Source organism: Anser brachyrhynchus (assembly GCF_964034855.1).
Source record: "Anser brachyrhynchus genome assembly, chromosome: 3".
Classification (NCBI taxonomy): Eukaryota; Metazoa; Chordata; class Aves; order Anseriformes; family Anatidae; genus Anser; species Anser brachyrhynchus.
This window is the reverse complement of record NC_137696.1, coordinates 89,111,777-89,138,161: the sequence shown is the minus strand read 5'-3', so window position 1 is coordinate 89,138,161 and position 26,385 is coordinate 89,111,777. Positions and strand designations below refer to the sequence as shown.

At 36.5% G+C, this 26,385-nt stretch overlaps 1 protein-coding gene across 6 annotated transcripts in view; it reads left to right on the top strand.

Annotated features, from left to right (window-relative positions):
* The window catches only part of DOP1A (DOP1 leucine zipper like protein A), a 63,619-nt gene that overhangs the window by 16,650 nt on the left and 20,584 nt on the right, over positions 1-26,385 (top strand). For all 6 annotated transcript variants that reach the window (XM_080585633.1, XM_080585628.1, XM_080585629.1 and 3 more), the window contains 14 exons: positions 625-724; positions 3,111-3,220; positions 5,069-5,177; positions 6,751-6,871; positions 7,597-7,716; positions 9,037-9,151; positions 10,037-10,270; positions 12,918-13,542; positions 16,607-16,881; positions 17,550-17,702; positions 21,430-21,530; positions 22,712-22,971; positions 23,659-25,666; positions 25,776-25,887. In XM_080585633.1, the coding sequence (XP_080441759.1) occupies positions 625-724; positions 3,111-3,220; positions 5,069-5,177; positions 6,751-6,871; positions 7,597-7,716; positions 9,037-9,151; positions 10,037-10,270; positions 12,918-13,542; positions 16,607-16,881; positions 17,550-17,702; positions 21,430-21,530; positions 22,712-22,971; positions 23,659-25,666; positions 25,776-25,887 (4,443 nt within the window). The remainder of the gene's footprint in view (positions 1-624; positions 725-3,110; positions 3,221-5,068; positions 5,178-6,750; positions 6,872-7,596; positions 7,717-9,036; positions 9,152-10,036; positions 10,271-12,917; positions 13,543-16,606; positions 16,882-17,549; positions 17,703-21,429; positions 21,531-22,711; positions 22,972-23,658; positions 25,667-25,775; positions 25,888-26,385) is intronic.

Here is a 26,385-nt window from a genome sequence, read left to right as displayed (position 1 = left end):
CTAGACACTGTAAGGTCTACTTTTTATTTCTTTATTTTTTTTAATGTATATACACAAAATTCTCACTTTGTTAGAAATTATGGAAAACCTGCACTTTCCTGTATAAAGAACTGTGTTTTTTCATGTGGAAGTGTTTTTTTTTTTCACACTTACCAGTTAGTGTAAGAATATTTTGTGTGTCCCATTTTAGGTGGTAGGATGATGAAATTATCAATACAGATTTTGTTTTGAATATTAAGACTTATACAAACCTTCAAAACAGTAACAGATGGAAGTTATTTAAAATTCTTTCCTCTGATTTTTTTTTTAACTGGCTTTTAGTTGAATTTGCTTTCAAGGCTTTTGTCTAATAAAGAAAATTAAAGTACCTTGTAAGAAAAACAAGTTGCTAATGAAGTCAAGTATTTTTGCTATTTATTAAGTGTATATATATTTTTATATACTACAGAGTGTTTGTCTAAATAATAATCTTTTTTTTTGGTTTCCTAAAAGCAAGATTGTGTTCTTGTACTACTCTGAATTCATATATGACTATGAAATTAATGAAGCTTTAATGTACACTAAGCTGCTACCATAGAAGGAGTGTTACTTTTCCTAGTTAAATTGTCTTGTTTCTATCTTCAGGCAACACGTCCAGACATGATCAGAATTTTGTCAGCAGCCCTTCATGTAGTACTGCGCAGGGATATGTCGCTCAATCGAAGGCTTTATGCATGGCTTCTGGGTAGGTTTGCGCTTTGTTTGATTTTTGACTGAAAGTGGAATAGAGATTGTACATTCATTGGCAGTGTCTTGCTATATTGTGGAGAAAGTTGCTTGGAAAAATGAAACGCATAATTTGTGTCACAAGGAAGAAAAGCAATCTGTCTCTCTGGGCATAAATGAAGAATGTCATGCTGAAACTCCTACCTGTTACATAAATTATTTGTATGTTTTGCTATAGCAGCGGGTATGGGCTGCATTCAGGCATGCATAGACACTGAAAGGCAAGTTTTGTCTCCCTAAAACCTTACAAAGGAAAACCAGAGAACAGGCGTTGTAGACCGTGACAGTTGGAGGATAACAGGACAGAAGGGATGAAAATAAAACGGAATGTTAAAATGTGTTGATATTATATTGGTCGAGGCTTGAGCATGCAAACCTTAACTTTAAGCTTCATTAAATATTTGCGTGGTTGAATTAACAAATCACCGATTATTTTTCATGTCTTCCACAGGCATAAAACATTATTTCAATCCCATTTGGGGGTAAATTGGATTACTGAGAAGACAGACGCTTTTACTACTACCAAATGATAGATTATCATATATTAATACAGGCTTACTCTTCTGTATGAAATCAGTCTGTAATCAGAAAAGGATGAGAGAGAAGAGCAGCTATTTAGAAGACTTTAGTAACTACCTAGGGAATATTTAGAAAATTAGAGAATTTTCTAAATAAATAAAAAAAATACTCTTATTCAGCCTATTTCTTTTGAGAAAATGAAGTCTGTGGTCACATGTAGCTGGTCTGTTACTCTTGAAAACCACTTTCAGCCCACTTTGAGAGAGAATTCAGGATCTTAGACGTGGGAGTTCCTAAGTGTGTCATAGAAACCAGAGACTGAATGGAGGGAAATGTTTTCTTTTCTGGAGGGAAGACACTTATGCTCTGCTCTTACCTTTTTTGTTTAGCTTCTTATCTCAACAGCAAATACAAATGTACTACTCAGGCTAACCAGAACCCTTCCCAGCAGCTGTAGTATCTTTCCTAGCAGACAGATAAAACATCAGAGCCAGGTAGCTTGTGGGTGAATGGGGAAAATAAGTAGCCAGGGGACATGAGGGAGAGAACTGAAGATACTAAGGATGAAGTAAGCAACACTATTTTTCATGAGGGAATTGGTTTTGTTGTTGTAGAAGCTGCAGGGATTTAAAGGATTAACATGAAAAAATCTGGGCTGCTTTAGTTTTGCTGTTTTTTTCTGCAAAACTACATAGATTCGTTGTTTTTAGTACTGCATATTAAATTCACACAACTTCTTGCCAGATGGATGTCATCCATTAGATGATTAGATATATCAACTTCAGCAAAAATCTTCTCATGCTTTAATCATTTTGCAAGACCCTGACTTGCAAATTATTCATTTTTTAAAGAAAGACAGTGAAATGCACTGTCACGCTGCATGCCTACATTTTCCAATTTAGCTGTTTGGGGGGATTAGGTATGTCTTCCGCTGTCATTGAAAAAGATATTTCATGCTTTTAGAATCACTTTTTTCTTGGTTTTGGAAGCTCCTACAGCCATTGCATGAGTGAGGTTCCCACTGAAAGATACTGGAACTTCAGAAAATAGTTTCATAATGACTATTCCTGGTCCTGTTCTGCGAATAGTTAGTGCCTCCATTAAATACATTTTCAGAGAGACTTATTGGCATTTTGGCTTTTTCTTTTTACACTATGCTGCTTTTATATTACCATGGTATCCTACTGCTAGCATGTAGTGTATGTGTAGGGGAGCCAGTTATGTTTGAAGACTCTCTGAAGTCTGATGTTCTGCATGGATTATTTGACTCTGGTGTTAGCTATTCCTTCCTATTGTTTTATAGCTGGGAGTGGTCTTAGTAACATTTTCTAGGCATAAAAATGACATTCCATCTCTTTGAATTCTGGTTATCTTAACCATTGATAACAGTGGTTGTTTTAGGTTGCTGCTGAGCAGATTTCTCAGACTTTCCTTTTTTTTTTCTTCTTTTGTCAAATCAATTGTGTGTCCTCGTTATATTATTATTGACGTATTCTTATGGGACATAGTCCTAGAGTGTCTTCTTAAAACTATAAAGTTTGTGCTGTGGTATTGAACACTTGTTTCTTTTCTGCAAGAAGTAATTTGATTAGTAGTGTTGAATAAAGTTAAACTTTGTAATTTGTGTGCAAACTGCTTGTATGGAAGTATCACTCAGTTTCCTTTATTAAACTCTCTCTAAAATCATCTTTCTCTTGCCAACACTACTTGGACATCATCTTGGTAAGTTACCAGTGCTAATGTGTTAATTTGTAACTTAAAGAAGTTGATAAAATATTCTATTAAGAGACAAATATTTATTTGCCTTCTCTTTTGTTCGCTTGAAGGTTTTGATAACAATGGTGCCCTTATAGGACCCAGAAGTACAAGGCACAGCAATCCCGAGGAGCATGCCACTTACTATTTCAATACCTTCTCTAAGGAGATGTTAGTCCAGGTAACTATACAATATTCTATTGTGTCATATATCCTCATAAATAGATACTGAGCAAAGTTGCTGTCTTTGTCTTGCGACTTGACATTTCAATGTGACCGTTTAATTTCTGTCTTACTGTGGTATTAAGTCCTACTCTTCTAAAACCTTCTCAATGAAAAATGTAGTAAAGATATGAGACAATAACAATATGATCAGGACATATGTTAGATTTCTGCTTGTCCTATTCTTCCATGAATGCAGCATACATGGAAAATGCTTGATTATAAGCCCAGCACGCTGAAGCCTTTTCTATCACATAATAGAATTGGAGAGTTTTTTTTCTACTAATGTAGATACAGAAAATTCCTCTGTTTTGGGAACTGGAAAATTGTGATCAGATGGTCTTTATTCAGAAAACCTGTGCAAGAAGGATCTTCTTCCCCTCTAAGGAAGGGGAATGTCTTTTCTACTGTCCACTGGCAGTCAGGAATAGTCAAGCAACTTGGCTGTCATACTGTTTGACCCTTAAAGCCTTGCTAAGTGTGCTGGGATCACCTTGTCTCAAGAACTGTGCTCCTTCTCTCACAGTAATTAAAGTGTACAGACGTCTTTCAAAATGTTGTGTCTGATCTTGAAATCAGGAAGATGTTTTCTCATTAAGGCCAGTTGATAAGGTCAGGATTTTTCTGATATTCAGATAAATTGCAGTACTATGTATGGGAATTAGAGTGGGGATTCCAAGATTAGTAGCTGACAAGAATATTTAGCTTCCTGCTACTTGAAGCTGGATATCCAGCAGAGAGCTAGCACTTCTCAGTTTTATCTGAAGTTAATGAGAACTGCTGATTTATTGATGAGGAAGAGAACTGAATCCTCATAAAGCAAGGAACTTGCTGGCCCTCTTTACCCTTTTCTTGCCTCTTCTGCTTCCCAGGGCAGATGATGAATACAAACCTTGAGGAGAGGTTTGGATGAGATGCAGTTTCACCCATACCATCTATACAAAATGTAGTCATCTTTTACCATCCTTTAGGCACTTGTTCTGGTTGTCCTTTTAAATCTGCCCATCTGTGTGTCTTAAGGTCATTAAAGTTTTTCTGTCTGAAAAGACTAATGGCAGTGTAAAGTTGAAACAGTCCATTTATTTTTTATTTATTTATTTATTCTTAAGCATACAACTACTGTTACACTAGAATGGAGAATGGCTGTTTTTGACAATGGGATGATCTATTTGTTTTTTGTCTTAAAATACTTTAAGGGCATTAAAAGCAATGGTTTGGTCTAGAAGACCAAATATATATATTTTATATTGTTCTGTTCTGCCTTCTTCTCTAGTAGTCTCTCAATGAATTGTACTTGTTGAGACAAATTATTGATAGTTCTGACCTTCTAAAGACATGTTAAAGTACCGAAGACTTTCCTTTCAGGATGCTGGCTGATACCACCTGAGTTGTAGCAGATATAAAAGTGGTCTGCCACGTAGGTGGGCATAGTATATGCTAGATGGACAGATTATTATTTATTCAGTCCTTAAATTCTGCATGCCTTACCTTCTCAAACAATTTCTTCATTACTTTTTGTCTTCTTTTTTATTCTCAAGATTGGTATCTATTTACAGTGTGTTACTGGGCATTCTCTATTTCCTTTTGTATTTTAGTATGTACCTATTAATATTTCTGTGGATCAGGATTTGATCTTACAGGCAAAGCTGAGAGAATAGTTAAGTTTGGAGAGAATGAGCTGCACTGAGATAATGCTTTCCACTACTGAGAATTTTCCCTTTATATGCAGCCTTTATTGTATCTTTCTTTCAAAAGCTGTTTTCTGGTGTTCTTTTTCTTTTTCCTGTTATGCTCTTGCTCTTTGTAGGCCATGGTTGGAATATTACAAGTTAATGGACATGGAGAAGAAAGCACATTAATGCAAGACTTAAAGCCTTTTCGAATTCTTATCAGTTTGCTGGATAAGCCTGAACTGGGTAATTGTCATATTACTACTTCTTTATTTTGTCTCACATGGTTTGCTTAACTGATTTTTTCTTTTGTTGGTCAGATTGAAAAAAGCTTTCTTCTTAATGGCAGTGCTAGTACTGTCAGGTTACTGGATTTCTGGATTTTTCCAAGCTAATAATTTTATGTAGTTGTTAGATTTACCTTCATCCAACTGCAATTTCTTCTACTTTCACCACATGAAATAGGAAATTAAAGTCATAGGCAGAAATTACTGCATGTTGAAAGAAATGCTAATAGGATCTTTCTCATTTCTTTAATTGAACAGTGAATTTACAGTTTCGAATCTCAGATGTTGCTTTTGGGAATAATCTCATTCTGCTAATATGCACATAGAGTTCAGATGTATTAGCAACAAAACAATTATTGTATTTCATTATTATCAATAAGAAAGCAAGTAATTTTTTTGCTGTTTTTTTATTTTTCCTTTCTGCTCTTTGGAGTGTTAAGATGCAGTTTTTCAGCAGTTCATAAGGGCATGGGACTGAGACAAAAGTGGATTAGGCAAAATATTGACAACAAGTAAGACTTCTTTTCTGTAGTAACAGTTTGGGAGGTGACTGATGATTAATGAAAGTTTGTATGTCTGTCCAGAGGTTTGGGGGCAGAATAGTAAAAGCATAAAAATACAGCAATTGTAAGAGTACAACTTGAAGTGGTCTTACTGGTAATTTGTGGTTTTTGGGGGGTCAGTAATGTTTTCAAAGGCAATGTGTGCACATGAATTTTTCTTGAAGTAAGCAAAGCTATGAGGATACTTTGAGCAAACTGACAGAAGAAGCCAGTAGGATTTCAACTTGACTCGGTGACCATACTGAAAGTAATTTGTGAGGCTAGGAGACAGCACCAGAAAACAAAGGGTATTTCCAGCAGGATCACTTTGGGAACTAATCTGAAAGTTGGTTTTGATTGTTTATTTTTTCGTCTAAAACTCAGGATTTAGCTCAAATTTGAAGGAGGCACTATTTCAAAAAATATTGTGTAGCTTGCATCTGGAATTAAAGAAAACCTAGCTCAATTTAAAAGGAAGATGCTCAAAATATTTTATCTTGTATTATTTGCATTTAAATATTTCAGGATATTTTCTGTATGATAACAGTATAAACTAGCTTCTGGGTAGGTATCCTAAAATGGTTGTTTAAAAGCTACCTTTGATTGAGAATCCATGTAGTTACATGTAATAATACCTCGAAGACAGTGTTTTGGCTTGAGCATGGTCCATGCTAATGTGCTTGCCTTGCTTTTCAGCTAGATGTGTTTGTATCAAGCCACCATTGTACACATATGGACAGTGTGCTTGTGCTTTAGTATTCTCCTAGTTACTGTAATTGCCTGTACGTTTCTGGAATGAAAAAAAAATCTGAAATTGAGGTAGCTTATGAAATTGAACAAAATGACTTATGGCTTCAGTGACCAAAGCTAGCTAATGATTAATTTCAGGTGTGGACTGTTGTGCTATTATAGCACAACATATATATATATGTGCTATATATATATATGTGCTATATATACAAGGCTGTCGTTGCTGATATTTCTCTTTAGGCCCTGCCATCCTGGAGGATGTATTGATTGAAGTGTTTCGAACATTATATACACAGTGCAAAGCAGAATTGGAGCTTCAGGCAGAGCCTTCTTTCAACAAAGATCACACACAGCTAAGCAGGTAGACAGTGTGTATAATGTATTTTCCATTTGAAAAGAAATGCATCTTTCTGTTGCTGAGAGCATGCTGTATCTAGGCCATGACTGTGAAGCCTGCGAGGCTGTGACCTTGTTTTCTTCCTGATACAGGTTCCATTGATATTAATTGCAACTTCTGTGTTCACTGCAAAGGTCTGCAGGGCTCTAGGTGTTGTGTGTTTTTTTTTTTTTTTTTAACATTTAGAATGCAATCGACATTTTTTATCCATGACAAAATTGCGTGTTTGATACAGCTAAGTTCAGTATTTTGATGGTATAGATTAGTTGTGGCATTCTTTACATCTGTGTTTTTCCCGCTTCTCTGCCCCTCACCACCCCCCGGGAAAAAAAAAATAAACGTGTAGGCTGATGAGCTTTCTTGTAGAAAAAAGTTGAAGATAGAGAGAAGTGTTAAAAGTATTTTAAGATTTGTGCTGAATACCTTAAAATACAGAGGAGAAAAGTTCAAAGCAGGGAGGGAACAAGTAAACAACTATAGGAATGATCCTGAGAAAACAGACAGGAAACCTGGGAGCCATACAGAGACACTGGTATGCACAGCCTGCCCTACACCTAGTCCTAGAGCAACAACCATAGGGATGGGGGGAAGGTGTTTTGTCAGTGGTGACTGGCAGCAGGTAAACTTGGTGTAGTTACGTAACTTAGAAGTGAAGTCTAAAAATTTAAAATGTGTGTTTTTTCTTTTAGCAAACTGAGAGAAAACAAGAAAACAGCAGAATTGATTAAAACTGCCAATCTTCTATTTAATTCCTTTGAGCCTTATTACATGTGGGATTATATTGCTCGTTGGTTTGAAGAATGTTGTAGGTAGGTTATAATGCTCTGTATTCTTCTGTGTGTTTGTGTTTTGTTTTTTCTTTGCCTTTAAAGAAGTTACCCAGGGCTCTGCAGAGGGATCTGGATAGGCTGGGTAGATGCACCGAGTCCCATTGTACGACATGCAACAAGGCCAAGTGCTGGGTCCTGCACTTAGGTTGTAACAACCCCATGCGGGGTCCAGGCCTGGGGAAGAGTGGCTGCAAAGCTGCCCAGCAGAAAAGGACCTGGGGGTGCTGGTCAGCGGCCGGCTGAACATGAGCCGGCAGCATGCCCAGGTGTAATTTCTGTTACGTGAGAATTTCTGAGTAGCAGCAGGGAATGTTAGCAAGAATATGTTACAATTTACACAGAAGGACCGTTGTGACTGAACTATCTATAAAGCAGGATACTAGTTTTAGGAAGAAAGTTGGCTGTTTTAATGAGAGATGGTCACCTGATAGAGGTGTGGGTTGAGTACTTGTTTTAAACGTATGTCACAGAGATAATGCTGTTTGTGTTGTTGTTGTTATTTAATCTTTTGATAATTACTTGCTGTTAATGTTTTAGACTTGTTTTCTGTGATGCTCCTATTTCAAAAAAATCACTTTTTCAGTCCTGGGGATATATATTCATGTGCTCTTCCAAAACCAAGAGAAAAACTTAGCATAATTAACTATTACTGAGAATGTGACACTGCCCTTACCACCACTCCCATGAATGAGCTGGAGAAACAAATTCCTTTGTTCATATCCTTTGTTTATAATATCTTCAGATTGCAATGTGTTTTCAGTGTGTTTGTGTTTATTCAGCAATAGTGCTCATCAAATTTTGAATTCTTGTTGATAATAAAAGAGTGATGGCAGTTGAAGCTGAAGCAGACATTTAGAAGAGCCTACCTTGTTTTTATCTTGCGCAGCTTTAAAGCTTCATGGGCCTTTTATTTAATTTTTGGTTATCTTAAATATTTAATGCGTTGGGTATAGATCTCTTCAAAATGACTGCTTCAAGTAGTCCAGGTAGCCCTGTTCCTTTAGTTCTATCATTGGTGCCTGTGCTCATACCAGAAAATGCTGCTGGAGTCACAAATGCAATTTTCTTTAGCCTGAATTTCGTTATTTTATGAACGAAGGCTGTTTTACAGGAAAAGGCTGGTTGCATGCTTTCAGAAGAAGCCACAGTGGGGCAAGTGCAGTACTTAACAGAAACAGAAGAGACTCCTTATTTGTTTATAAGAATTCTCCTTCAGGTGTACAGCTTCTTATTAACTTACAGGAATGTGGTCAATGTCATGGGGAAGAGATGTCATGAAACCCTATCTGAATTTTGCAGGAGGACATTACATGCCAGACTTCAAACTGGGCCTGGAGGTGGTAATGAGCAATCTGAGTTACCCCTGACAAATTTCTGCTTGTTAGTAGATTTTTTGTTGGATATAGTGTCTTTGGTAAGAACTGTTTTATTTGTTACTAATCCTGGCATATGGTTTATAGTCCTGTTTTTTTATGGTTTATAGACCTGGTTCATAGTCTACAGAAATATTATACCTACCTTATTAAATTTTCTTACCATAAAGGTTACTGTCATAAATTGGTGGGTAACTTTAAAACAAATTTTGATTTCAGTGTATGATTTTTTGATGAGCTGGTTGGATATTAGCAGACTTCTAATGATGCTTACACCTGAAACCTTTTTGTTTGTCCTTGATTTCTTTTCTCTAAAACTACACTTTATTAATTACAAGCAGTCTTTTGTAGTTTTATGTGCTAGTTTAGATGTGCAACTTTCTTTTAAAGCTCTTTTAAATGTTGTGATAAGATGTATCTTTCTGTTGGCATTGCTTAATGTAGCAAAGACTGTTGGAACTGTTTTTTTCTACCTGTCTTTCCTCAATTCTTTGCTTTCTCATTTCAAAGCCTACTAGAAGTATGAGAGTGCTGTGTCAGGTATGGCAATCAGCCCGTTTTCCATTTACTTATACTTACTAATGATTTGTTTTCTCATTTTTCATTCTTTAATTTGTATGTTAAGGATATTAAAATAATAGTATTAATTTTTAGCCTTATTACTGTATTTTGTAATGTGTACATAGTGAACAAGATGTAAATTTCTGAAAAGTTAAATATTTATATTTGTTAGTTACCCTACTGTAAAGTTAATTTTGTAAATTTTGGGAAGGATATAGTTCTTAGTCTCACATTAAGACATTCATATTCCATTTTCCGTATGTGTAGAACACAGTTAAGCAAATGATAGGTACCACTGTTATAGCAAATAACACAAATCCCACCCTAAAAGTTACAACTCATGAGCTGTTTTATTTCTTTTCTAGGAGACTTACATTGAAATACAGACAGAACACTTGCCTCAGCTGCTGCTCAGAATGATTTCTGCATTGACAAGCCACCTTCAGACTTTGCACTTGTCTGAGCTTACTGATTCTCTGAGACTCTGCTCAAAGATCCTTAGTAAGGTCCAACCTCCACTGCTGTCTGCAGGTGCAGATGGTACGCTGCAGCTTCCTAGTGGACACAGTAGCTCCATCAAAGAATGGGAAAATAAAAAGGTAACTGATTGTATTGTGCAGTGTCTTGGAAAAATGATACTTTTGTGTGTGTGTGTGACTTTCCTTTAATGAAAAGTGGGCTTTCTAAGTCAGTGTTGGATTGCTTACAGGTCTTCATTGGATTTTGCTTAACATACAGCAAAAGGTCTTGATTCTTAAGAGGTTTTTATCTATATTTAATAGTATACATATGTAAATCACTTCAGAATCAGAAAATTAGAAAACTAAAACTCCTGTTTGATATTTTAATGCACTTCAGAAGTCTGATCTCGTAGAATAACTGAACTCAGAAGAATTCTTCACCTTGATTATGTGTGAGGAATATGTTAATTCTTCGATCACCCAATTTGTATGCATCAGATGAATGTCTATCAATTGTTTCACTGTCAAGTTCTTGGAATTATTTATTTAAAAAATAGAAGTTACAAACCAGCCAGCAGCTATTTCTTTTAACAATTTGTCTAATGTGTTCCAGGCAACCATGGCAGTGGAAATTATTTTAAGTGACATGCCCTAAAATCCTTGATCTCTGATGGATCCAGCTGAAGAAACTAGAGGAACATCATAGAGTGGTTTAGGTTGGAAGTGACAGTTGGAGGTCACTGCTTTGGAATTGCAGGGACCATTTCAAAGTTAGATTCTACTTTAAAGCTAGGTCAGGTTGCTCAGGATCATACCCAGCTCAGTTTTGAGTATCTCCAAGGACCAAGTTCCCACAACTTCTCTATACAGCCTGTTCATTTGCACTGTTTGGCTACATTAATAGCGTGAGGGATTTCCAAATATTTGGTTAGAATTCCCATTGTTGCAGCTTGTGTTTGTTGCCTCTTGTTCTTTCACTGTGGATTTCTCAGCACACCTCCATCTTTTCAGCTAACTAACAGGAAGTCTTAGCAATAAAGACACAACCCTTAGCATTTTTTTTTTTTTTTGCTTTAAGACTGAGCAAATCCAACTCTCTCAGCTTTCCTTGTATGTCAAGTGCTCTTCTGACGGCCCTCCACTGAGCCACTTACTCTAGTACATCAGTGTCTATTTTGTACTAATTATCACAAACTTGAGCACAATATTCTAGATGCAGCCTTAAAACCGATGAACAGAGGGGAGTAATCTCTTCCCTTGACATACTGGCTATATGTCTGCTAATACAGTCCAGTATGTGGTTTGTATTATTCTCCAGAAGGGTCCTCTGCTGGCTCACGTTCAGCTTGTCCATTAGGACTTGCACATCCTTTATGCAGGATCCTGTCCTTATCCTTTCTATCCAGCTGACACCCAGCCTGCGGTGGCTTTCTTTTTTTATAAAAACTGTTTTAATTGAGTGTTTTTGCCCCTTGGACCTTCACAGGCCTTTTTATTTCAATTACAACTGACTGACGTGTGACCATAGCTTTTACTAAAAGAGAACAAAATTAATTCCTTTGTTTGTAGTCTCTTGTGCAGTGTAATTCAAAAGATAGTGTCACCTATTATCTCTTCGCATACTTTTTACTATGTATTAACACAGGAAACAGTGAAAACTATCCTAAATAAATTTTAGTTTTGATTCTTACTCTGCCTCTGGTAAAGCAAGATGTAATGTGCTATATACAGAACAATGTTTGTTTTTATTTATTTACAAAAAAAAATCTCAGATCTTTAGATTATGCTTGAATAAGAGCACGCATTTGAGATTAAGACATTAGACAGCAAGACAGAACTTCTGGGCTGGCTGGATCTCAGGCAACATCTGCTGTCACTGTTAAAACAGCTTGGTGAGAAGTCTGTAGGCATGTACTTCACATGCATATACTCCCCCTGATCCATGCACTGCTGTTTGAGCTGCATTCACCTCATACCAGCAAGCAGAGGCTGTGCCAATGGTTACCAGGAGACTATGGGAGGTTAGAGCAGCACAGAAAGCCGCTGTGAATTCCTTTTTTAGTAGGAATCATTCATCAGTTATGCGCATGTTCAGAACTTATAGGTATAGGCACTTTTTAGAATTTAATGATGTAATATCTAATGTAATTATTTACTTGTGCAGTGGGATTTTCAAAAGTGTCAACAGAGAAGCATATACTTTTCTATGCATACTGTTCTTTCCTGACATCTCCTTTTACCTCGTTTGCCTGCAGACATTTTTTACTCTGACTGCAGCAGTTTTCTGATTAACAGATGATTATATTTTCCCTTTGTAGAAGCACATGCTAAAATCTAGTGTTAAAATAATCTTACTGGCTAAATGACTATAAGTAACTTCGTTTAGTGTTCTGCTTCATGGTGGAAGTGAGGGTGTTCCAATGGTGTATGAATATCTTGGTTTATGATGCTGTATTAAATACCTTTTCATATGCATTTCAGAATTCTTTAAATATTATTGCTGGTAACATTTTATTCCTAAATAATGGATCATGTCTATTTTTAATTAAAGTATTCTGCTTGTTAAACAGTGTTTTGTAATTGTTTTTATTGTTTGGTCTGTCAAGCTTACTGAAAGAACTTGTAAAAGAAAAATGCAAATATTATTTTTGCATAAAATGTGTTTATATGAATAGATTTAAAACCATGTGATAAAATTGTTGCTTTCAAATGGAGAAGTAGATAAATGATTTCTTACTAGTAAATAACCCATTTAAAATGGTCATTAAACTTTTATCTCAATTAGGTGCCATCAGCTTCACTTGACAATCCTAATGACGTGTTTGAAGATGGTGAAAATCCTCCAAGCAGCCGATCGTCAGAAAGTGGATTCACCGAGTTTGTGCAATACCAGGCAGATACAACCGATGACATTGACAGGGCACTGAACGAAGGTCACGGCGCACCTGGCATTCCGATTATAGGTAGCACATCCTCAGAGACTGAGACGGCATCAACTGTGGGATCTGAGGAAACCATTGTACAGCCTCCTTCCGTAGTAACGCAGGGGACAGCAACTCGAAGCGGGAAAACGATACAAAAGACTGCAATGCAGTGCTGTTTGGAGTACGTCCAACAGTTTTTAACCAGATTTATCAACCTGTATATCATTCAGAATAATTCCTTGTCTCAGCCCTCAGGGACAGAGCTTCCAGTAGACCCCAGTAGAGAGCAAGGACAGACCACAAAATGGGATAGAGAATTGCATGGCGATGCTAAGGCAAAGAAAATAAACAAGAAAAAAACACCAAAAGAATACCTTCCTGCCTTTATTGCTGCTTGTCAGCTCTATCTTGAATGTTCAAGCTTTCCCGTTTACATTGCTGAGGGAAACCGTACTTCAGAATTACATCCTGGGAAGCCTGAAGTTGGTAAGCTGAACTCTTTGTTCTTCACTTTTAAAGTACTTGTTTTCAAAACGCTTTTAAAGTAATAGTATTAATATTGTGTTTGTGTTGCAGCTTGGCATTCCTCTTAGAAATATATTTTTTCCTCTTCATCAATTGGTTTGCTTTTTGAAAACTACGCTATTTCTTCAGAGGTTTCCTCAAGAACAATGCTGACATGAGGTTCAACATTTATATCTGTCACACCAATATTAGTTAATCATAGAGACTGAAGCCTGAGTAGAATTTAGACCTTTAGATGTTCCTCTTTACTATATGGAATGTTTTGTTAATAATACAGCTTTGTCATACTTGATGTCAGCTGTTGCTAGTACAAAACATGTTTTTAGCTTCATTTTAGTAGTTTTGGACTGACGTGCATTTTGATTACTTTGTGGAGTATATGGAAATATAAGATTCCGACCACTAAAAGTCATACCAGAAAAGAAATTCATTAATTTTACTTTGCTTCTGTTAAAGGTTAAGTAGTTGTTTCCTTAAGGGACAGTTTAATGAACAATTCTTCTAACCACAAGTGCATTATGTGCAATAAAAAAGAAAATGGAAGTGGTGGGTTTTGTTAATGTGTTCACAGGTAGGTGTCTCTCTGCAGATACAGGAACACGATTAAACAGTTGGCAGTTTGGGATTACTGTAGAAGTGTGACTTTTTGATGGATGATCCTTTTGGCAGTTTGTAAATTCTTCCATTTACGGTTCTAATTCTGGTTCTTCTTCTGGTCTGTAGCTTGACAATTGTGTTAAAGTGATATCGTGGTGAATAAGCTTGAAGTGTGCACAAAATCAGAATTACAAGAATTTTTGCTTCGGTCACGTTTTTTCTTTGATTATTCATATTGGCAGCTTTTTGTTCTTATCGATAACTTTTAAAAGCAGTTGGCACCTCTTGGAGGATGATAGATTTTGTGGTTTGGTGTTTCTCTGTTTTGTTTTTTTTGAAACAGATTTCGATTTAACATGATTTCTTCTGTTCCAGTAGTCTTTAAGATGAATTATATATGCCTCAGCCAGGAGCAGATTGTATCTATAACTTTGTGAGATCCAAAAATATCAAGTATCTGTCAGTTGAAGGCAATTTGGTTACAATTGTTTATTAACTAGAGGTATTGCAATGCTCAAGGGGTTCTGTCTTTTGTAAAAGATCTAACACAGGTTATCATCTATAACATGACCCTGAAATACATAATTTATGATTTTTTTCAAACACTGGCAGCCTACAAATGAGTGTTATGTAAGATAACTGAGAAAGTTTGAAAATATCAGCTGTCTGCTTATTACTTTTCTGTGGATTTAACGCTTTGGATCATCACTGCCTTCTGATCTCCAAAGCAAAAAGCTGGTAGAGCTTGAGTAATAATGTGTTCTCGTGAAGGTAGTGATACTAGGAATTGCATTCACTTTCCTAAATGTCTTATATTTGCTTTGCTTATTTGGCACCTGAATTTTCCCATTTGCAGTTTATTAAACAGTTTGAGGAATAAGCATGAATTGTAGGTGGTTCGAGTCAGCTGGAAGGGTTTTATTTCAGATGTGAACACGCGTTGTACCCAGTGGCAGTGCAGACAGGAACAGCAGTGGGAATGGGACTGCAGAGCTGCTCAGGGAGTCCCGCTTCCCGTAGCTGCTGCAATTGGGATGGAGAATGGGAGAAGGTAGTCACCATAATTTGCACACCAGCCTTTTCTTCATTTATTGGTATGTTTTTCTGCTGCAGAAGAATCTGTTTTATCAAAGGGTTCCTAGGTTTGGAACATGCTTTTGAGGGGTTGTATTGGTAATGATGACTCAATTGCCTTTAATCAATAGAGAGAGTCGTCAGTCCAATGTGAAGGAGCCAAATTAATCTGGAATTGATAGATTATAACAGTGCTTAAATTTTGCTATATGCTTATTTTCTCAAATGCAGGCTATTTTTAATTGAAGAAGTTTAAAAAGGGAACAGAGTCAGTCTCACAATAATGTTTGTATCTGTAAACAGTAGAATATTATATGAAATCTTTAGGTATATTTAGGCTCTAAATTGTATTTCAAAATTATTGTATATGTAAATTAGAAATCATATCCTCCTTCTCTTAATTCTAAATAGATGTTGTATTTATGCCTAATATAATAGGCATATGCACACATCTTTATCTGTGTTTGGTTGTAGAAACATTTGCCTACCTTACGAATGCAATCAGTAGAGTCCTTCTGTTTTAAGAAAAATTAGTTTGGCACCTCTAAGATAAAAGGGTGCATTACTCACTTGTAGAGTTGACTGTAAACTGTGAGTAAAGAATCTGACTTCAGAGAAAGACACTTAGATTATCAGGCTATTGTATGGTATTAAGTGACGGGACAGTTATAACAGGGAAAACAACAGCCTACAGTGAAAGCAGAGTATGATCTAGTAGGATCAATTTTCTGTCACCCAAAGCATCAATTTTTGCAGATGCTATTACTCAAGTTTTACACTTTTCCATCAGGTTCTCTGTTTTTTGCCAGTTTAGACTTAGTTTTTATATAATAATAATAAATTGTATTATATATAATGTATGTTAACTACATATAGTATTTTATATGTAAATATTTATTTAACACACACATATATATAATATTTATATAAAACATATAATATTTATATTATTATTTTATGATTGCTGGTTACAAATTTCCTGAAGGAGGAAAGTGAATGAAGGGTTATGCAATCTACTAAAAGTCCAGTCTTGTCTAAAGCATGAAATTGTGTGGATGCAATTCCATACAATGTATTTTTCTCTTCCTTGTTCAATTTTTCCTATTTATTTTTAGTTACTAAAGGTTTGACTGAAGTGATACAATATTGCATTCTTGATTAGCTAATTTTTAAGTCAAAGATGCATCAAGAGGTATTTCTGTCCTGTGTGTACTTTCCTAAACATGTACACTGAGCAGGTTGAAATATGAAAGATAAAGGACAAATGTACATATGGCTCTGAAATATAAGACGAAAAATTCATAGCATTTAAATTTTTGTTAAATGCAAATACCATCTCTGATTTCTATTTCAGACTGTGAACAAGTACAGCCTCCTCTGTGGCTTCAGACTTTAATGAATGCTTGCAAGCAAGCAAGTGATTTCAGTGTTCAAGGTGTTACTATTTCCCTTGTGATGGACTTGGTTGGATTGACTCAATCTGTTGCTCTTGTCACTGGAGAAAATCTCAACAGTGTGGAAACCGCTCAGCCTCTTAGTCCTAACCAGGGAAGAGTGGCCGTGGTTATCAGACCTCCTCTTACTCAAGGCAATCTGAGATACATGGCTGAAAAGACAGACTTCTTCAAGGTACAGTGCAGCATCTCGCTGATGTTCTCTGTAGACTTTTCTTGGCTGGTGACTGACAGTCTTAGCCACTTTACTGTTCTTGGTCTGGTAAACAAGACCTCCTTGCTGAGTGTTTTGGTAATACTTGTAATCCATGTTGGATTTTAAATGAAAATACACAGTGAATTTTCCCACTGTGACTGTTTTGCTGACTGCTTGGGTGAAAACACTTGTTTGAAACTGTATTTTGAAAATACAAATGAAAACTGATTGTATAGCATCATTAACTAGCAGGGACATGAAATTAAGATATACATAATGTAGGATTCTGATAAGCCACGCTCTGCACTTGAAACTATGTAAGAAATAATTTACAAAAGATAATATATATTAAATATATTACGTAGTTAGTTATATCCCAATGGAAGTTTATTTCTGGAGATGCCTGTGAGTTCCATCTCTTAGCAGGAATTTTTTTGTGTAGTTAGTCATTGGAGTGTTTCAAACAGATGCATAAGTTCATACAAACAAAAAAGAACAGTTTTATAGAATGCCTATATGACTGTCATATGCTGTCATCAGATGTAATGTCTCCCATCATTGCAAAGAGCTCAACATGGTTTAGAACAGAACAAGGCATGATACTCATTCACTTGTCTCTCTTGCAACTTCTGTTTTCATGTCCAAAGCATATAGCTTTAACTCTTTGGGACCAGTTGGGTGATGGAACTCCCCAGCATCATCAGAAGAGTGTGGAGCTCTTCTACCAGCTGCACAACCTCGTTCCATCTTCTAGCATTTGTGAAGATGTTATTAGTCAGCAGCTGACTCATAGAGACAAAGTAAGTTGTTCAAGTGGTCGTTGAAAGATGACTTAAGTATATGGTTATTCATAGAGAAATATATTTGGAAAAAGGACTTGGTGCCTCAGTGGGTGTTGTAAATAACTTCAGTATTTAAAAAAGTATGGCATTATATTGGTAAGATTGTTTCAAATGTGAAAACTATTTTTATCTTGTATGCAGAACAGCAGATTCATCCACCCTGACGCTGCCACCCTTTCCTGTATTCCCTCTCACAAGAAATCTTAACCTTATCTCTGTATTTGATCCCTGTTTTCATGATATCCTGGTGTTTCACAAACCTATAAAAAGTGTTTACAGTGGTAGTAACTGAATCTAGATTTTCTGTATTCCATGCCAGTTCTCCTGACCACTCTTCTCTCCCTGTACAGCTTCTTTAAATCTAAGCACTTTATTTTACTATGCCCTTACCAGCTGTAGTTCAGCCCTCTGGTGTGCTCTCTATTTCATCTGACTCTTGCGTCTTGTTCAAATGCCCTCTGTGCCTGCTTCCCTTCCTCCATAAAACTTGGAGAAGTTTTTATTGTTGCTATGCTTCTGCCACTTTTCTTGATAGTGAGGTTGGATTTTTTTTCTCTCAAGACAGTGATGTGTGGTTCTTTCTCTTTGGTGGGAAGTGCCCTCCTTAACTGCCTTTCTTCTTGTGACTGCCTTTCTTGTACAGTATGACATTTGCTTTCAGTTCCTTTCCCTTTTTGTGAGAAACATCCTTACGAGTCTGCTGCAATTGACATTGTTACTTTGCTGCTTCTGCCTTTTTATTTTGTCTTTCTGGCTATTCATATGTTACCTGATTCTGGTTCTTTTTCTAAGAATAAATGTAAATAACAGACAAAAGAGTAGCTTGTAAGTGCAGATTCCAAGAGCTGTGCTATGTATTTCTGAGCTCCATCTTCTGACACTTCTCTTGTTTAATTATTTCCAGCTAAAGCGTTCCCGTGAGATTCTTTCCCTCTGTTGGGAAGTAGAAGAATTGCAATAAATAGATAATTTTCAATGAAGACTCTTCTGTACTTTTTTATTCTTTGATCTCATGTGGCCTCTCTCTTCTGTAGTAATTTGTCATTAAAAGATTGGAATTCTGAGTGTTCATCTGTTTTTCAGTTCCAGAGGGCTGCCAATAAACTGCTGCAGCAGTAATTGCTAGTTTTCTTTGCATTGATGTCTGTGGAAAATACAGTGCTTGCCTAATCTAACTGATGTGGGAGCTGGGTTGCGTTTTCAGTGTGCTGCTAAGGCTGCTCTTTCCTTGAAGGTCTTCACTTTCCATCTCTGTCTCCTGTCAACAGCCATGGCCTTACAGTTTGAGTAGAACCTCTTGAGTGATCAGAGAGCTGCTTCTCTGCTTCTATGATAAGCGTTTGGTTTCTGCTTATTACTTTGTAACTTGTCCTGTCTCTTATTCTGATGCCACAGGTTATTATGTTTGCTCATGACCCAACTTGGTAGATTTCTCCTGTTCCTTCTTGCTGTTCAGAGGTCTATCGGCTCGCTGCTGGCTGTTTTTCAGAAACTGGCTTGGCTATTGTATTGACAACTTCTGTTTTGCTGTCAGTTTAGCTAGTGCAAATCAAGTACTATTTTTAAAAGGTTTTGAAGCTGGAAGGTACTCATATTGCTGACTGTTTCTTTAATGTCTATGACACGTCTATGTCTGTGGTCCCATGCTAGACAAATGGTGTTTTTCAGTGTTAAGCAACATGTAGACTTTATCTAGGAGATCTTGTCACTTATCAAAGGTTATGTTCTGCTGCCCACTATGTAAAGCACATGGTTAGCTTTTACTGTGGTTAATAGGTTTTCTGTTTGTCATGGTGGGTACTTTTTTTCCTAGAAACTAGTTTTAGATAGCAGCTCTCAGTTTGACATTTGAGTTGAGGTCTTTGTGCCGCTTTAAATGTTAAGCATATGAACTGTGTTCACAGCCCCAACAGAATGAATGGTAGGGAATTACTTGCTTACATGCTCTGACAATTCATGGCTGTGTCATTTAGAAGTGGTTGCCGTTTTGCCTTTCTACCAGAGAGTAACCAGATCAACAAAAGCAATTATGAGCCAGTTTGTCAATCACTGCAGTTCACAGGTTGGCATATTGATAAAGCTGCTAATGATTTACATTGTGCTGGTCTGTGAGCTGCTGTGACTGCTGATGTGGCATTCACTCATTTCTGTCAAATTTACTGTGAAGACAGTAACTTCTTGCATCTTACCAGAATGGATTGCAAGGACTTACACGGAGTTGTCTGCATGTGTTTAAGAACTGGAATTTTCATTCTTTATTCAGCAGACATGAGGGAGTTGTTTTTCGGACAACTGTATAGATTTTGCAGCAGTTTTTTTTTTTTTTGAAGTATGATTTTTTTTCTAAATACAGGTCATGCTTTCTTTTCTTTCTAAAATTACTTTTTTTTTCTTTCGTTCTTTAACTATACCTCTGATTTGATGTAACTTGTATCCGTTCTGTAACTTTCAGATTTTTCTTTTAGCTTTTACTTAAAATTTGTGTTACTGTGGCAGATATCAGTTGTGTTAGCTGTTGCAAAGCCTCTTAAGCTGCATGTTGTAGTTTAAGTCTGGAATTCTGCCAGATGAACACAGTAGCATTAATTGTTTGGTTTGGTCTCATTTTGATAAGAAGTAAATATACTTACCTATTCTTTATAAGCACATTTGAAAAACAAACAAGTGAAAATCTTCATCATCATCTTGTCTCTCTTTATCATTCAGTAGCTTAGTTTAAACCCTGACTGTATTTTAAAGTAATTTTGCTTGATACTTTACTCAGTGTAACCATTCTGATTTTCGTGCTTTGTTCAGTCCTCCTAGTACTTAGTAGCTTCCTTGTCTCTTGGATAAAGCTGTCTTTAACAGATGTACCCATGTATTATAGTGCAGCATTTACTGTTGTTTACAGTTTTGTTCAATAACTCTTTCCCTTGATCAGCCACAGTAAAGAGATGAAGGCATAAAAATTGTTAAATACCATTTTCACCATTAAATATTCTCCATGTTATATGCAGTCATAAGAAGTCGTCTGCTGCAGTAACCATGTCCTTTTTGTCTCAAAAAAACTACAAGTTCCAAAGCAAAAATTGGCGTTTTATTGATAAACAGTCTACATCATACCTAGCTAGAGAATTCTTATGTCTCTCTTTCTAGTCAACCTATTTTCATTCCCTTGTTTCCTTGGTTACTGTATTTAATCCTATGATTCCAGACACTACCAGCTGGTTAACTATCTATAAATATTTTTTTCTCTGTCTGCCACTTTTCTCTGCGTCTGTACCCTTGACTGTTCAAAAAGCCCTGCATGTTTCTTCCTGCTCTCTCCTCGTGATTTCTTCTAGTACCTTGGTATAGATAAACTCCATGAAAACAGAGCCATGCAACTCGTGAGAGTAAGATGAGTATTGTTCAAGTTACAACATGAAGTATGGCTTAGAAAGGTTTTAAATACTTGGAAACTAAGGCAGCCTAGATCTAGAGGGAGGGAGAGGGAAGAGTCTTTAATGTTGCTAAAATTATTCACAAAGATCTATTGTTGCCTATTACTGTTTTTACTATTTGAAAATAGGATATGAACATACAGTTAAAAATATTTTTAATAATTTCTTGACAGCTTCTAAGCTGCTGTATAGCTCTGTTTTCCAGTTCTTATCACAGGGTGATGTATCTTAACAGAACCAACTTATAATTTTGTTCACAGAAAGTAAGAATGGAAGCTCATGCAAAGTTCGCAGTGCTATGGCATCTCACCCGGGACCTTCATATTAACAAGTCTTCTTCCTTTGGCCGTACCTTTGACAGGTTGGTGATGGCAAGCATGATCTAGTGAAAGATATTGAGGCAAAACTATTTTAACTATGTCATAGTGGCAGCATATAGTGTCCAGAACTTAGAGAAATACCCTGTGACTGAGATCCAGGAAGGAGGCAAAGAAATTAAAGTTAGACGAAATAATTTTTGCTATGAGGATTATGTAAGCTGTGAATTTTTCTGATAGCTACAAACATTAGGACAGGAATGGTCATGTGATGCATTGACTAACGCTGGTTAAAATATTTGTGCATTGAACATACTATCCTATCTCTTACTTTGATTCAGTAAAAACAAGAGAGAGAAGTGAACGCAGAAGTATTTTGTTATATGAAGTGAAAAATAACCATAAAGATAGGAAAACTTAAGAACAATTGCAAGTTAGCACGATTAAAAAGTTATTTTGTTTAATTTTTTTTTTTTTTTAAATAAGATGTCACTTACACAAGAGCAGGGGATTTCCATTTTGCATTCTGGTATCAGACCACCTTTCTAGAAAAAGCTGAATGATCTGGACTCTGAACTAGTCTCATCTTCCTAAGCTAGCACAAATGCCGTGGGAAAATGCATGTTTAATTTTCCTAGTACATACTTAGCTGTAGGAAGCAGAGTAAAAAGGTTATTTTTTTGGCTCGGCACTGTCACTCATTGCAGAAGTGGTAATAAGTTTTGTATTTAGAGTTAAGAGCTTATGAACACTGGAGGATATAAAACAGTAAAATTCAGTCATATACATATTGTTTTTCCCCAAGTCTGGAAAGGAAGTCTGGAAAGAATTTATTGGTTGAAAGGATTTGAGTTGTCAAATACATTTATCCTCCCAGTTCTTGAAGAAAAGATCTTTGAATAAGTTATCTTCTTGTCTATGCAGCTGTGTGAATTGGCATTTTAAGGTTTATCATTTTGTGCTGCGTTAACACTTACAGGTAACCAAATCTTGCTATGCTGGTAGCTGTAACACTCTGTACTACTATTACAACAGCAGTTGTGTTACCTGACTTTATTACTAGCTTTTCCTGGCAATTTCTTCATCAGGCTGAACTAAAATATAAAACTTCAGGTTGCACACTGGAGTATATTCTGACATGTAGAAATTTGTCATGTATCAGATTGAAATGGGATTATACTGAGTTGTATAGAATATGTGAGGTTCATTCTTCTTTCTGTTCTAGATCTTTGTTCATCATGCTGGACAGCCTTAACAGCTTGGATGGTTCTACGTGGTCAGTGGGACAAGCCTGGTTAAATCAAGTACTTCAGAGACATGATATTGCAAGGGTTCTTGAACCTTTGCTCCTACTGCTTCTTCATCCAAAAACTCAGCGAGTTTCTGTTCAACGAGTACAGGCTGAATGTTACTGGACTAAGTCTCCCTATCACCCTGAAGAAGAAAATGAAAAGCACTTTATGCAGAAGTTCAGCTGTGCTGATGGTGTGTACACGAGGATACTCTAGGAAGTTCATTAATGAGTTTATTAATTTGCTATTTATATGCAATATTAAAAATACAGATTTTTTGAGTGTAACTAGCAAAATAAAGGGCTAGAATGTCTACTGCTTATATGCGCTTTTGTGCACGTTTTTTATTCAAGTCTAGGTGTCCCAAGTATCTTTGAAGTTTAACTGCCCTCAAATTAAGACAGTATACAAGTATCTCAATGCAGAGCATATTATTATGTCTTACAGACTTCAGTAGAACTTAAGCATATGATCTAAATCTCAACCAAGAAGTGAAATGCTTTTGTGAATTAGGACCACTGATGTGGGGCTGTCCGAAAACATACTGATTAAGTTTGAAGGTGTTTGCATGTATTCTATATTTTTAGTAACATACTTTTTTTTTTTGGTGAAAACACAAGCAGGTAAGACTGTGTAAGGCTTCACGAGGGAATTATGTTTTGCTAAGGTCTACTACTAAAGTAATTTTGCTTCGCTTATGTGAATGTGTGACTTGCTATTTACTGTTTTATTTTCCTGCTTTAAAGTGAAAAGGAATTATTTAACATACCCTTATTTTATTTGAAGCCTAGATAATAGTTTAAATTCTAAACATAAATTCTAAATTCTTTTCTGAAAAACAAGATACCATGTGTATAACTTTTTCATGTTTTTCTTTAAGCATTTTCCCATGTGCCTGTAAGCCAAGGACAACTTATTATACCTAAAGAAGGCAATGAAAAGCAGCTTGTTATGGATGAAATGGAGAACTTCAGCCTGACTGTCAACCCTCTGAGTGACAGGCTTTCCTTGTTAAGTACCAGCAGTGAGACCATTCCAATGGTTGTGTCTGATTTTGACCTTCCTGACAATCAGGTTGAAATACTGCAAAGTTCTGATTCTGGCTGTTCTCAGTCATCTACTGGAGACAACATCAGTTACGAGGTGGAAACAGAAAGCCTGAGTGCTCAAGATAGCTCTCAGACTCTGAGAGAAGACTCGCCTGATGAAATTGTGCAACAAGTCATTACTGACCTTATATGCAGAGTTGTAAGCAGTCTTGGAGAAGAGAATGACCCAGTTAAACATAGCCTGCACTCTGAGGATACTTCATGTAATTTCAGTCCTTTGGATAACCTCGAAGAGATGACTAAAAGTGAAGATCAAAATATTCAAAGTAGCCAAAGCAGTTTGCTTAGTAATGACAGTTCCCAGTTATTGTCAGCCTCAACTGAGACTGGACTTGAGAGCTTAAGAGACGAAATTTCAAGAAATAACTCCTCACCCTGTATCGCAGCAAGCCAGCAATCCCTCTCTGATCTAACTCTTGCTTCCACAGAGTCCAAGTCCAGAAAGCGGAGCCACAGTAGCATTCAGTTCAACTTCAAAGGAAAACTGCCGGAAAAAATGTCAGAAAAAGAAACAATTGTTAAAGAGGCTGGTAAGCAACCAGGTGCAAAACCTAAGGTGAAAATAGCCAAAAAGAAAGATGAAGAGAAGAAGAAAGCGCAAACAGAAAAGCTTAAACAAACAAATGTTTTCTTTAGTGATGGTCTTGATTTAGAAAACTGGTACAGTTGTGGAGAAGGAGAAATTTCAGAAATAGAGAGTGATGTGGGGTCCCCAGGAATGCGGAAATCTCCCAACTTTAATATCCATCCCTTGTATCAACATGTACTGCTTTATCTTCAGCTGTATGACTCTTCAAGGACATTGTATGCTTTTTCTGCAATTAAAGCAATTCTGAAGACAAATCCCTCAGCTTTTGTAAGTGCTATCTCCACTACCAGTGTCAACAATGCATACACTCCTCAGCTCTCACTGCTCCAGAATCTCCTAGCCAGGCATCGGATATCTGTTATGGGCAAAGATTTCTATAGTCACATCCCAGTTGATTCTAACCATAACTTTCGGAGTTCTATGTACATAGAAATTCTTATCTCCTTGTGTTTATACTACATGCGGAGCCACTATCCAACTCACGTTAAAGTAACCTCACAAGATCTGATAGGAAACCGTAATATGCAAATGATGAGTATAGAAATTCTGACACTTCTCTTTGCTGAATTGGCAAAAGTTATAGAAAGCTCTGCAAAGGGCTTTCCTAGTTTTATTTCGGACATGTTATCCAAGTGCAAGGTTCAGAAAGTGATCCTGCATTGTCTGCTGTCTTCTATCTTTAGCGCACAGAAATGGCACAGTGAAAAGATGGCTGGAAAAAACATAGTGGCTGTAGAAGAAGGTTTCTCTGAAGACAGCCTTATAAACTTTTCTGAAGATGAATTTGACAATGGCAGTACTCTACAGTCACAGCTTTTAAAAGTACTTCAGCGGCTGATTGTGTTGGAACACAGAGTAATGACTGTGCCTGAGGAAAACGAAACAGGCTTCGACTTCGTCATAACAGACTTGGAGCACATTGGTCCCCAGCAGCCGATGACTTCTCTTCAGTATTTACACTCCCAGCCAATAACCTGCCAAGGCATGTTTCTCTGCGCAGTGATAAGAGCTTTACATCAACACTGTGCCTGTAAAATGCATCCTCAGTGGATTGGCCTTATCACTTCCACTTTGCCTTACATGGGAAAGGTTCTTCAGAGGGTGGTTGTTTCTGTGACTCTTCAGCTCTGCAGGAACTTGGATAATTTAATTCAGCAATATAAATATGAAACAGGATTATCTGATAATAGGTATGTGTATCTAGAGGTGTATAATCTTTTTAAGGAAATTTGATTGTGTTGAATTACTTTGCCACTGGATGAGCTCATTTAAAAAAAATATAATAATCTTTTATTTCAGGCCTCTCTGGATGGCATCAGTCACTCCCCCAGATATGGTTCTTACTCTATTAGAAGGGATTACAACAATAATTCATTACTGCCTGCTAGATCCATCTACACAATATCATCAGGTAAATTTACTTGGGCATCTGAGAAGTTCCTATCTATGCAGTATATGTCAAATCAAGGACTGTAATTGTATTAACATGCTTGTATTAGGTACTTGCACAAAACTGAAGGTCTGAGTGGGGAAAATAGTAGTTATGTAGTAATCTTGGTTGTAAATGTGTTTTTCATTGATAGTGTATACATCTCAATTAAACAGAACAATAATTTTCTACTAATTATACTTTTAAGAGAGTATTCTTAGACTTTTCTGTTATTATTGTTATTCCCCTAAAACAACTAAATAGGAATTCCTTAACTTTCGGACCTCAAAAATGCAACTTTTTAGAGCTGGCTTCATTGTGGAACTTTGCAGACTGATGTGTATCTGGCACTTTTTGGCTGGGTTATGTTCATCATGCAATATGGCAAAATATTTTCTTTCTGCTTCTTCTGTATATTCACAATTTGTCTTTAGTCAAGCAATATTTTCAGATCTGATATTATGAGCATAGTCTCTTTTG